This window comes from Dipteris shenzhenensis, chromosome 7, assembly GCF_047967505.1.
Source record: "Dipteris shenzhenensis isolate YYH24624 ecotype China chromosome 7, Dip_SZ_1.0, whole genome shotgun sequence".
Classification (NCBI taxonomy): Eukaryota; Viridiplantae; Streptophyta; class Polypodiopsida; order Gleicheniales; family Dipteridaceae; genus Dipteris; species Dipteris shenzhenensis.
In genome coordinates, this window is record NC_141602.1 from 43,385,257 (window position 1) to 43,399,043 (window position 13,787).

The following is a 13,787-nucleotide window of genomic DNA, read 5'->3' on the forward strand; positions in this document are numbered from 1 at the left end:
CAGACGGATGCGCAATAGTGCCAAGAGTCCGTACAACTTGTCAAAAGGCGATTCCGAGCAGTTTTAGGCTATTTTTTGGCATTTTTTGCTCAGATTTGGACTCCCGTGACCTCCAGCAGTGATTTGGGCAGCTCCCTTGAGCACTTTCGCTCATTTTTTTGAGCTTCTTCTGCGCATTCGGTGACTCTCCAATCGGCAAATTGAGAGTCATGATGTGATCTCCTTGGTAGCTGCTCCTATGGCCTTCATCGACACATCATTCAAGGGCATTCTCGCCTGGTTCTTCACCGACATACCTCCTTGCATCAGGATGTGTACACTCTTGTGCAGTAGCTACTTCAAGCCCATGGATTCTCTGCCCTTGCTATGCATAAAATGAATGAAATCTTTTATATTTTTTTGATTATGTTTAATTAAGAGGTTCTCTGCCTTGACTAGTCCCTCTAAAAAGAATGTTTAATAAAGGTCCTCTACCTTGGATTGTCCTCCTAAAATTATGTATTTCTTTTATGGTGTGTGACTCCATGTTTCTAGTTAGTCCCTAAAGTCAAGAGGGGGATGTACTATGGGAGCCATGTATTGGCATTGATAGGTCTATTTGTTTATCAGGCCTGGCTTGAGAGTTCCAGGATGTTGGTGCATTGGTCTCCTAGACCTCGGAGTTGTTCATGCATCCATGCATGATGAGCCTCTGAGCCATGCTAGATGAGCTTTCTATGTTATGCTCACTAGCCTCAGAGCCATGCTCACTTGCCTCTCAGATTGTGTGGAAACCATGTCTAGTTCTAGACCGGCATGCACAATTTTGATGACCGTCATTGTCATGTTCTGTTCTTGGTTCCATTCCAGTAGTCTCTCACCTTGCCTTCATGGGGGGATGTTGGAATATGAAGCCAAAGTGAGTCAAAAATGAGTGTACTAGGTGTCTAGGGGGTGTTTTATAGTCTAGTGAGTCCTATGGATGCCACGTTGTGTGAAGATTTTTGAAAACCCCAAACTCATCTTGTACATATGTACATGTGTGATGTTCAACTTGTGTGTGTGCTTGCTGGCGTTCAATCAAATTTTGTGTAAGCAACTTTCGAGTACAGCATGGTATGTAGAGTGGCGGTGTTGATCGTGGATGACATATGTCCGTCATAGTAGTCCTTTACCAAGTGTTCATAGTGTCATGAGTGGAGTTCCGTGTTGTGGTGAAGTCATGGGAGCACTCATGTACTCCGTGTGGACATCATGGATGTGTGGTTATATGTGGCAAACAAGCTTTAAAGGCTTTACTGGAAGTGTATGTGCAAGGGAAAAGGTGAGCCTAAGGTTGGAATATAAGCATTAATGGCCTTGTTCTAAGTTTTGGGGGGGAACTTTGAGAGTGGTAGAAATGTATGCATGAGGTGGCTAATGAAAATGACGTGGCTATTTTTGAAAGAAGGCAAACCATGCATGGAAGTTGGCTACATGATGAGGAAAGAGGAGCTTCTGGACCAACGACAAAGTCATGTACGTGAAGCTTGAGCTTACAAGAGGATTCCGGAAGGTTTCATGGACACACAGGGAATGGGCACGTGAGCTCATGGACGGGGAACTTCTGGTTGGGTGTGGATCTTGACTGCGGGCAGGAGCACCTTGGAAGAGAGAGGGCATATACCATGAGAAAAAGAGAAGCCGGGTGTTGGCGCTGCTTTCCAGTGGGCTGTTGCTTTACTGGGAGATCCTAAGCATGCAGAAAGAGGTCGTGAGACTCTCTGCAGTGAGTTTTTTGATCGGGAGTTGGCTATTACTTTGGAAGCTCCTGGACGGTTGAGGCGTCAGCTGTTGCTATTACAGAGGGCTGGAGGCCTCTTGATTGAAGAGGTCGTTGCGTGAGAAGAAGAGAGCTTTGTATGCAAGGAAAGCTGCGGTGGTTACTGTGTTCACGTGACGGGTGTGGGATTTCGATTGCAGGAGCTTGAAATAGATGGGCTCCAGGTGCTTCGTGTGATGATGAACTCTGTGGCACAATTGGCCCTTACTGGTGTTTTGTAGAGGATTGGCTGCGTAGTTATTCAAGGTGTCTCTGTAGTGGGCTGGAGAGAATGGCTATTGCTAGTTCACGTGATGATGGCAGGGCTGCTGCCTTGGGTGGAAGCTTCTGATGCTGCTTGAAGGAGGGACGGGACAAATGCACTTCGTGCAAGGCTGCTGGATAGACGTGGTGTCATATGTATTTAAGGAGTCTTGAGACTTGGCATGGCGCTGCTACTACACAGGCCGGGAGTGCCTTGGATAGAGGAGGGCTTGCAGGAGATTAAGAGGTTGAGGCTGTTTCTTGTGGTGTCTTTTGCATGGGTTTGCACGTGAGCTGGAGCAGGAGAGATCGCGAGTATTTATCATCGCGTGAAGGAAGAAGAGGTATTACAGGGTGGTGCAGAGAATGATGGGCTAGTCATCGTGTAAGCATACAGTGGCTTTAGATTGTAGCTGTAGAGACCTTGACTGATGGAACTGCATAGGATGCAAGCAGAGCCAGGTGCAATATGAGGCTATCACTGTGGGCTGTGTGTTTTGTGACCATACATGGTTGTCTGGATGATTGCTGGTCAATGAAGAGGGGACTTCAAATGACAGTTGAACAAATCTGAAAATCATCAATCTTCTGTGCATTCTAAATTGTGGTTCTTTTGTATGTTCCTGAGCTTGAGCTCAGTCAGTAGGAGCTTGTGTTGAGCTGTGTAATCCACTGGGTTGTTTAGGTTGTTTGGCTATCAGTGGAAATGTGGCCAGAGTATGAGTTGTATATCCGAAGGTCTGTAGAGACAGGGAGTTTCAATGAATGCCTTTTACCTTCTGATAGTGTTGTTCACTTGCTTTAAATGTGGATGAGGGTGGCTGTGAAGGTGGATTATGCTCTACTGCTTTTGTCCATCCAACGTGTCATATTGGGAGTTATCCCATATGCATAGGTGTTCATATGTGTGTGTGTGTGCTCTTATATAAGAGCTGTACTTGTCTAGTGTCAAATCAATCAAGTATCAAGCTACAAGCTCTTTGGTCTATATGTGAGTACTCTCATTTTTGTTCATTGCTCGTCATTTCATTATGTCTCCTTTTGAGTATCACTTCCTCTCTCCCTAGCCTACCCCCTCTCTCTCCCTCTCTCTACCATGTTCCTTCAAAGTCCAGTAGGCCCACCAGCCTAGTCCCTGTGCATGCATTGAAGTCACTAAGAAGGAGGATGTCCCCCTGCCTGGAGAATTCAGTGATATCATCCTGAATCGACTCATATGGGCTGTGCCCTTTTGTGGTGACCTCATGTGCATAGGATGAAGTATCTAGAGGGAAATAACACACTACTATGAGAATCGGTCATGCGTCTAGTAGCTGGACTCGTATCCACACGTACTAATATGAAAGGTCTCATGTGTGATCTAAAGAGGATAGCCACTCCCCTCGAACCCCGCACACCAGTTTCTCTCCTCGTCTCCTTCCTATGAGATGACTCCCATGTATATCTTGTCACGGTGGGCAGTCCTCTCTCGGGGCTCTCATGTGTCTCAGTGTAGAAGACCATGTCTTTGTCAGTGTATGTCTCCAAGAAACCACCTGGATCATACCAGAGTGTGCCATTGCAATTCCACACTGCAATTCTCAGTCCACTTTGTGTCCCCTTGACCCGACACCGTCATAATTCACCTTCTTCTTTCTCTTCCTTCTCCCCCCGGTCCCGATCTCCTCTCTCTCGGATGATCACCCTACCATCTCTGTATGCAGCCCGTTTCCTTGCTTCTCTCGCTGCCATGACGTGTACCATACCTTCCCTCCGGGTTCCAGAGAGATGCGATCCCACCTCACACGGGAGCGAGCCTTGGGTCAGTTGACGTCATATGAGGCACAACGGATCTTTCAACGGCTGACACGCCGCAAGAGACGAGCCTTCCTCACACACAGGATGGATGAGATCATCAGATCATTTCGAGGAGACCCGACCAGTGGACGGAACTTCTTTCGGAGGCGAAGCCACCCATTCCCATTACTGATCCGGGAGTATGGCACACTTATGCAAGCTCCTTATATGATGTCCCGAGGCAGACACCGCCAGACATGTCCTCTATGCCCAGGCCCACTACTTGCCATATGTTTACTACGCAGAATGTACGGGCTGCACTTCGTTGGTTCCACAAATGAAAAGAATAGGATCGTGAGGACCTACAGACAGAGCATTTTGCACATGGCAAGAGGTTCTAGCCCCAATTCTTGCACAGACGTTCAACCATGCAGTTTGTCACGGCTTCCCACCAGCATGGAGCACTACCACTATCATTCCGATACACAAAGCAGGAGACCTCATGGACACTCGGAACTATCGCATCCTCATGATTGGCCACACATTGGCCAAGATCTATGGATCGGTACTAGAGAGAGAGATCAGCAGTCATACAGAGGTACGGGGGCAACGAGCACTAGGACAGGCAGGATTCAGGAGGCAGCACTCTACTCTAGACCACATTTTCACTTTGAGGTCTGTCATTGAGGAGGCGAGGTCTAGGCATCAGAAAGTCTATACAAATGTTTCGTAGACTTTCGAAGGCCTTCGACAGTGTCCCACAATCCCATATGATTAGGAGACTACAAAAGATGCAGATTCCAGAGATGCTAATCTGCGGTGTGATGAGCCTATATGAGTCAGTCAAAGGTAGGGTCTGTGCTCCAGGCGGTCTATCGGATTGGGTCGAGAGCACAATTGGGGTGAAGCAAGGCTGCCCTCTCTCACCGAATCTCTTTGGACTCTACATCGATGAGATCACATCCTTCATAGTAGGGGGCGAGGGTTCATTACTGGGTGATCTCATACAAATATTGTAATACGCTGATGATATAGTCCTTATATCTCTTCAGCGGAGGGGCTGCAAAGAGATCTGGAGGCCTTAGAGGTGTTCTGCAGAGAGAGAGACTTGATGGTCAACCTTGGAAAAACCAAGATTATGGTCTTCAACACCTCACGAGCAATACTTCACCAACTTAGTTTCACTTATCCTGGCGAGCCAGTGGAGATAGTGCAATTGTACACATATTTGGGAGCAGTCTTCACAGGACCCATCTTCACAATGACCATGCAGCTCAGGCACGGCTCACACGGGGGCGTAGTACTTTGGCTAGATTAGAGCGACAATGCTTCCAGGCGCACTTCCAGGATCCACCGACGAAGGGCTGGCTTTTTTACACTTTGGTGCAACCAACTGCCAGGTATGCACCACCCTGCTAGGGATGCAATCTCGCGAAGACAGACTAGAGGAGCTTCGAGTGGCTATAGGTGTGACGATGGGGTCCAAGATGATTCGGTGTAAGCCCCCAGTCCCACACGTGATAGTACAGGAAGAGTTCACCATGACACCTCTCCAAGTTGATGCCATCTTTCAGACAGTGACATTCATCCACAGACTCTAGGACTTACCTCATTGGACACTTCCGAGGCTGGCCCTAGACTCATCCAGACGACTAGCAGAGAGCGGGGAGCAGACACATGGTATGCACACATATCTGCATGGCTTGCCAGGCATGGTATCCAAATGGACAGGCTTTCCCCCTTTCAATACATCATTAATACGCCTCCTGAGTCAATCCCACAAGATGAGATCAACCGTATCATACGGTTAGACCTCCTTCAGCTTCATACATCCAGGACTTGGGGAGGGGGGGGGGGGAGGGGGGACCAGGAGCTCCCCACCAAGACCTAGTTCTACCGCAATCACTTCTTGAGACTATCAGAGGAGGGACTCATCATCAGACACCAATATCTCGAGGGCAAAGGAGTCTCCCATGCACTAAGGATTGCCATTGGTCAGATGCGGGTTTTGTCCCACCAGTTGAGGATTGACGCAGGGAGAGCAGCAGGTATACCCAGAGAGCAGTGGGTCTGTACGCTAACACTAGGGGCAGTTGAGACAGGGAGCATTTTCGTTGTGTTCGCTCAGCCTACTATGAGATCCGAGGGCGTTACCGCTGTCTCTACCTAAAGGGGAATGGCTTTGGTCCTCTATCACGACTTGTCCATTTCCATGACCAGGTCTGTATTAGGCTCTATCTGATGGAGATGTGTCGGCACAAGGAGACACTACTGAAACAGATCAGAGAACAATAGGGGATGGCCAGACCACCACAGGACATAGAGGCTGACCGGGCACAATGATGCATCAGAGACTTCTATACATTTGCCATGTAGATGCTCAAAAATAACCTCCGACACACACACACACACACACACACATGTACGTATGTACACACACACTTTTTATTTTTTGGTGGGAAGAAATCTTTTATTTCTATAGAATAATTACATTCATAGTTACTGTACACACACATACATACATACATACATACATATATATATATATATATACCTTTGTAAGACTAGAATATGTCCAATCATACAAATATATATGTGTGTGTGTGTGTGTGTGTGTGTGTGTGTGTGTACATTTACGCCAAAACCCTGGCATGGAACACCCATGTGCAACAAACATAGTGGGAGGCAATGGCACAGCTTTTCAAAGTAAGAGCCCTCTATGGAGTTCATGAAACAGAATGAAGCTCCTGCATTCACAAGAGCATTGCTCATGCTCCTGGTCGCTACTCTCACAAACCATGAGCATTGCTCTTGGTGTTTCTTTCATACTTAAAAGAAGTTTTTTTCTTGGAGAAAAGAAAAGAATACATGCCAATTATGAAATGAACAATCCCTTGAATGATTATGTGGCTACTCATGATGCCAGGAATCATCTCAACATGATGGAGCTTCGACTTTAATTCTACACATGCTAAGACTTTGAAATGGCTGTTTGATTTCCAATACCAATATACTTATGTGAAGCTTATGCCTATGCTCATTCTAAGAAAAGCTACCATGCAGACCACACGTCGCGCACTACCTTGGCAAAGATATGCAGCATTTGCACAGGTATGCCCCACACGCATCATGAACAAAATCTCCCCTAACAGAAGATTCATGCTTTGCTCAGTTCACAAAGTACAATAACCAAATTTGCATCCATAGTTACTTTAAATACTAGCTGTGGATCATTCAGATGGATATTGCATGCATGCTTGTTTATGTACAGGTACCCACGTGCATAAGTATGACTGTAGTTGCTAATGCATTTGAGAAGGTCTGCAGAATGCAGTCTGTCACGCTCTTTTCTATAGAGGAGAAGGAAATGACCTGTAGGGCACCAAGTCACCTTTTTTGCCCTCAGCCAAAGCTGAAATAACCTGAAATTTTACAAAACATAGGATTAGCCTTATTATTTCACAGCAATGTCATCCATGTTTGGACACTCAGTAAGTACGGATTATAAATGTACAAATTGTTAGCCAAAAACTTCAGAATTATTGCAACAAGAGATCACACTACATGTTTCCAATGTATTGGGGCATATGGTAATAGTACAAATCATGTGTCATGGCATTTCTAGATCTGACATAAGCAACAATTCCTCAGTGCTTTGCAATAAGATATCAAAGATATATGCAACGAACATTCCTTAACGATTGTTAGATTGCGCATTATTTAAAATGAAATGCAACATCAAGCTCATCTCAAGGCTTCATGTCCCCTTTCCCCTTACACAAATCACCCCTTTGCTCCGCTCTTTCTTGGCATTTGGACAGGTTTTGATAGTAACATCCAAATGGAAGGGCATCATTTTCTTTAAGAAATTGCTCATGTTGGGCCCTTCCACTGCCCTATTAATTCACATACATGCATTGGACACCAATGCTCCAATTTCTAGATTCTAGTCAGTCTTTAGTTGCCCAATTTGTAAGGATATAATATAACGAGTATAAGCATGTTAGGACAAGATTCGCGAGACCCAAGCTAATCCAAAGATCATATGTGCCAGGCATATTTCTGTAGACACATACAATCAGACTTGAACATAAGTCAGATCTCAATCCAAGAAGCAAATCTTTTTCATTTCAGAATCCAAAAACATATGTTGAAATCTTATACAATGTAGAATCATCTTATCAATTTCCTGACAATCCAGAGATAAAAAATCCCATCCACTTGTCTGACATACATTCCTTTGCTTCGTATTTGATCTTAGAAACTCAACTTGCATTTTGGATCATCTAGTAGACACTTCAACCTTTGTCATTAAACAAGGCATAGGTACTCTTGTCGAACTGACTTTGTGATTATAATTTTTTATGATCTACTGGGCTGATGGACGGAGAGCGAGAGAGAGAGAGAGAGAGAGAGAGAGAGGGGGGGGGGGGGGGGGCAGAGAGAGGAAGAGAGATGTAGCGAAAGAGAGATAGAAGGAGTGAAAAAGAGAGAGAGAGAGAGGGGGGGGGGGAGTAGAGAGAGAGGAGGGGGGGAAAAGGAGGGAGAGAGAGAGAGAGAGAGAGAGAGAGGAGGGGGGGAGAGAGAAGAGAGGGGGGGAGAGAGAAGAAAGAAAGAAAGAAAGTGTATTATTGTCCACTAAAGGCCAAAATGGGCCCATGGGACATCAAGAACTCTGCATACAAGATAGCACAAAATCAACGTGCCACAAAGAAGAGGCATCGTCGAATATCATCTAAGTGCTACGCAATACAATGCAAGTGAGAGTACATAATGTCAAATCTGAGCCTAAATACAAAGTAAACTAGATGCAAGGAAACCGCCCCTGGGTGCAAAATGGGAGGATGAGTACAATATGCCAATGCAAAGATACAAGTCCAGGTGTCACGGAGTCTGAGAACCAAAATAATACTGGAAATCCTGTCCATCGACTCTGCCTCCTGCTATGAGAGTACAAATCTGAGCAAAGGTGAAGTGAGCGGCTGGTGGGGCGAGATCTCCATGAGTAAGTCTCCTCCGAAAAGCTGCCATCATCCTAGATCGTCTGGAGATGAAGCGGCGAGTACGTCCCCTATGTAACAAGATCCTGCAACGTCTACAAACCATCTCATATGTACATCCACAGGGTGGAGGCATGTGTCCTGTGTGAGCTCTGACCTCCTCGTGCTCCTCCTGGTCTCTGTCCTCTGGTATAGCGTGTGCCTGAGCTCTATCAGGCTGGGCTCTATCACGCTCCGGTCTGTGCTGATGGTCTCTGAGGTAGTCTCGTCGAAGCATAGTGGCCTCCCTGACATAAAGAGCTAGGCAATGCTGATCCTCGTAGTCCATCACTCGTGAGAGAGGTCCAAATCCATCTGTGAAGAGACAGTGGAATCTGCCTCTGAGCTCATAATATAGCGGGCATCTGTAAATGAAGTGCTCCTCTGACTCCACCTCTCCCATGGTGCAACAAGGGCAGATCCTGGTCTCTCGGCCTGGTCGCCGTCCATCCTCCATGCGTCGCATCCTACCAGCCTCTATCTCGAGCTGATGCGAAGAGACTCTAAGCTGGCCAAGGGCAATCCTCAGTGAGTGGGACATGTGGATACATGTATAGCCTGGTGGAATGACAAATCCATCCTCTGAGATCCGAAGGAAGTGGTCACGATATGTGGCCATCTTCGTCGAAAGCTGCGTGGGATAAATCCAAGTGCGATACGTATGAAGCTGCAGCAAGTCTGCTCTCGTGACCTGGCTAAGCTCGTGGCGAGTCAACTCGAGATGAGGGGCATCTATGCTGTATCGGAAGGGAGGCAGTCTATCCATGTCTAGTCCAAGAGATGTGAGCCACCTAGTGAGTCTCAAGTACCAGCAGTATCGGGCCCCAGATCGTGCCAACTCCATAGAAGATGCAAGTGCTAACCATGGCAACCGAGCTCTGCCTGCTGTTGAGTCTCCAAACTCCCTAACCCTGTGCAAATACATGACCGACTGAAACGCTGCATCCAATGCAAGGGGAGTAGCTCCAAACTCTGCTAGCATGATCTCGTGCGGAACTGTAGCCTTGGCCCTAATGAGCCGAGAGAACATGATGATCTGTAACCTCTCTACTCGTCTCCAATCTGCAGCGCCGAGGTCTCCTGCCCAGAAAGGAGCTGCATACATTGCAGCTGGTCTCACCAATGTATCAAAAAGCAAGGATTTCGTATCGGGATGCTGAAAGTGGGACTGAAAACACTGATGCTCAAGATGAGCCAACGAAGCATACCCTTTACTAATCCTATCTCGTGCTGCATATGTCATGGTGAAAACCGGTCCCCTGAAAACTGCCCCCAAATAAGTGTACTCTCTAACAAGCTCAATGGGCTGTCCGTCATAAGTGAAGCAAAACTCATCCGTGCTGTAAATACGATCAGAGGTGTTGAAAACCATAACCTTGGTCTTGCCAAGGTTTACGGTCAACCCCCTGTCCTGGCAAAACCTGTGGAGTGCCTCAATATGTGCCTGGAGGCCCTGAGCAGTAGAGGAAATGAGAACCACATCATCCGCATACAGGAGGATAGGAATGGAGGATCCTGAGAGAGTAGAGCCCACACCGCCTGTCATCTGTACAAACATCTCTAGCTCATCAATATATAATCCAAAGAGAGTAGGAGAGAGCGGGCAACCCTGCTTCACCCCAATCGTGCTGCATACCTCCTCTGAGAGCCCCTCATGTGTCCGAACCCGACCAGTGACCCTCTCATATAAAGCCATGATAGCCCACTGTATCTCTCCACTGAAGCCCATCTGGCGAATCCTCTGAAACAATCTGAATCGCGGAACTGTATCAAATGCCTTCCTGAAGTCCACGAAGCAACAATAAAGCCGTTGCCTTCATGACTTCGCCTCCTCTACCAGTGCCCTGAGTGTGAGGATGTGGTCAAGTGTCGAATGATCCCTGCGAAATCCAGTCTGCCCTCTGGCTCTGAGTCCTGTCGTCTCGGCATGGTCATTTATACGGCTTTCCAAAACTGATGCATAGATCTTGGCCATAACGTGGCCAATCATGATGGTCCTGTAATTCGACGGCTCCATAGGGTCCCCCGACTTGTGGATAGGTACTATGGTATTGCCTAACCAGGACTGTGGTAGGCCTGTACAAACAGACTCATTGAAGAGACGGGAAAGAACAAAATCTAAGGCATCAATCCCATGGATTACATACTCCGCTCGCAATCCATCATGATCCTTAGCTCTCCCGTTCTTCAATCGGTGGACTGTTGCACGGACACTCTCTGGTGTGAAGAGACTAGATGAAGCTGGCCTAGGGAAATGGGATAAATCGATGGCTAGCTGATCTGGAACATCGTATAGAGCTGAAGTGTATGCAGACCAGACATGTGGATCTGTGAGGGGGCTCTGAGACTTCGAGCGGAGGAATTTTCTCCAGAATTCCTTGGAGTCACAGCTGAAAAGCAAGCTTCTCAGCTCCTCCTCATTCCGGGCTAGAAATTGGCGTTTCTTGCGCCTAACCAACCACTTGTAGTCTCTCTTGGTTTCGGCAAGGAGGGGAGACTTCTCCTTGGTCTCAAGGTGAAGTTTCCTGCGGAGTTCCTTACACTCCTCGTCATACCAACCGTTGCAAGGAACAAGACCAACCGGTGGGGGACTAGACGAATGACATGTGGCAGGGAACGACATGTGAGCGGCAGAAACGAGTGAAGTATGTACAAGTTCCCACCGGTCCTACGTGGATGGTAGAGCATCTAACAGATGAGGACGGAGTAGGCGGCTGAGGTTCTGGCTATATACATCATCGAACTGGTGGTCGAAATGAACCTCGTAATAGGGTTGGCGGTCATGATAACGAGGGGGGGGTGGGTCATGGGAGACATGAGTCAAAGTAAAGTGGATGAGTGCATGGTCGGCAGAGGGCATGAAGGGGCTAACAGTAAGGCTATGGATGGAAGGGACTAGAGTCGAGGGACCTATGATGTAGTCGATCACGCTAGTACCACGCCCAGAAGCAGAAGAGAATGTAGGCATGGAAGACTGTGGCCAACTGGACAAGCCGTTATAAATGACCATACTGTGCGAGGTGAGGAGCTCCAGTAACTGACGTCCCTGATCTGTGGGCTGTATTGTGCAGTCTGATGAAGTCCGACAGAGGCTATCATCGTGAAATGCTGGGAGTATGACCGGATCCTCCATGAAGTCATAAGTGAGGGCCTGTCTGTCTGAGGTCCTCGCGTTGAAGTCTCCTAAAAGGATGACTTCTCCGCGATGTGAAAAATCTGCAATGTCCGCTGAGAGATCCTCAAATATGGACTGGCCTGGTCTTGTGGAAGAATAGATCGACTGCGCCGGGGGGAAGTAGCAAACTGCAATAAAAAGATCTCGCTAAGGGGCTCTGCGGCGGATGCGTACCCACAAGAATCGGGCATGTGAATCCGCTCTCTCCACTGTGATGATCCAATCGAGATACTCTCTGTACAAAATGGCCACTCCTCCACATCCTCTCACTCCAAATGTCTGAGTGTGCTGCCTGAAGGCAGATCTCCATGTATACCCTGTCACTCGTGGCAAAGGTCTCTCTGGACTCTCGTGTGTCTCCGTGAAAAAGATGATATCTCTCCCAAAGAATGCCCCCCGTAGATTGCCGAGAGAGAGAGAGAGAGAGAGAGACGATATGATATGATTGTATTAACGTCCTCGTGAGACCCTTCAGGATCTATGAGACAATGATCACTATCAACAAGTAGTGATTGTTTACATCCATTGAAAGAAAATAGCATAAATGTGCTAGGCAGTGAGTACTTGTTGTGCTAGCCTGTGTGCCAGACCAAGTGCTTTGTTGTGATATTCCAAAATTTCCTTTATGTAGTTGCCTAGCTCTTTGGCTGGCCACTCCAGTAGGGATTTCAGGTTGCTTCTATTGCCCCTAAAACATTCTTTGGTTTGCACATATGCTCGACATGTTAGGAGTACATGCTGCTCATTTTCTACTTCTCCTGCGGGGCAGATTTTACATACTCTTTCCTCTCTTGGTACCCTGGGTCTCGCCCATCTTCCCCTCTCCACCTCGAGATCATGTGAGCTGGTTCTGATTTCGCAGATTAAATGTCTTTTAAATATTGATATGTCTTCCCCGAGGTATTTCTGCATTCCATAGCTGTCCATCGGATTGATTTCCTGCTTATAAACTGCATTTTTGCCCCCGGTTCTTGCCATAGCTTCTGTAGCATTCTCTGCGTCACTAGCTCCTTGATTTCCCATGCATCTTCAGGGATATCAGCAGCGGTTATACCCCATAATTCCATCCATTTCATCCCCTCTTTGTGCCATCCAGTGATTTGCGTAGCTTCCATTGCTTTGTATTGTATCCTATTGAGGAGGGGGGGGAGAGGAGAGGGGGGGAGAGAGAAGGAGAGAGAGAGAGAGAGAGAGGGGGGGGGGGGGGGGGGAGGGAGAGAAGTAGAGAGAGAGAGAGAGAGAGAGAGAGAGAGGGGGGGGGGGGAGAGAGAGAAAGAAAGAAAGAAAGAAATTTTATTAAAGGTCCACGGAAGGCCATACATGGCCTATGGGACACAAAATCATCCGAAAGGAAAATACATCATCAACGATGCGCCAACTAGGTGGCCTCATCGTAATACCGCTAAGATGCCAAAAATGGCTACAAAAATCCTAGATACAAAATGAAATGAAATAGAGTACCAAAAATGCCTAGATACAAAATGTAAAATATGAAATATGAGGAACATCGTCTTCCCTAAGGGGTCTGTGATCCAAAGAAATGATGGAAGTCATGGCCATCGACCATGCCTCCTGCCATGAGTGTGAAGATCTGGGCAAGTGTCAAATGGGCTGCTGGCGGTGCCAAGTCTCCATGGAGCAATCTCCTCCGAAAATCTGCCATCATCCTCCGTCGTCTAGAAATAAAGCGACGGGTACGGCCTCTGTGTAAGATCATCCTGCGGTGCTGCCGGATCATGTCATATGTACATCC

General features: G+C 47.2%; 1 protein-coding gene across 4 annotated transcripts in view; it reads right to left on the bottom strand.

Moving 5' to 3' along the window:
- The window catches only part of LOC147900382 (kinesin-like protein FLA10), a 211,085-nt gene that overhangs the window by 76,966 nt on the left and 120,332 nt on the right, over positions 1-13,787 (bottom strand). For all 4 annotated transcript variants that reach the window (XR_015541331.1, XR_015541330.1, XR_015541329.1 and 1 more), the window contains one exon: positions 7,193-7,242. Coding sequence is in view for 1 of the 4 variants with exons in the window: in XM_087377302.1 (XP_087233428.1) it covers positions 7,193-7,242 (50 nt within the window). In the remaining 3 variants the exon portion in view is untranslated. The remainder of the gene's footprint in view (positions 1-7,192; positions 7,243-13,787) is intronic.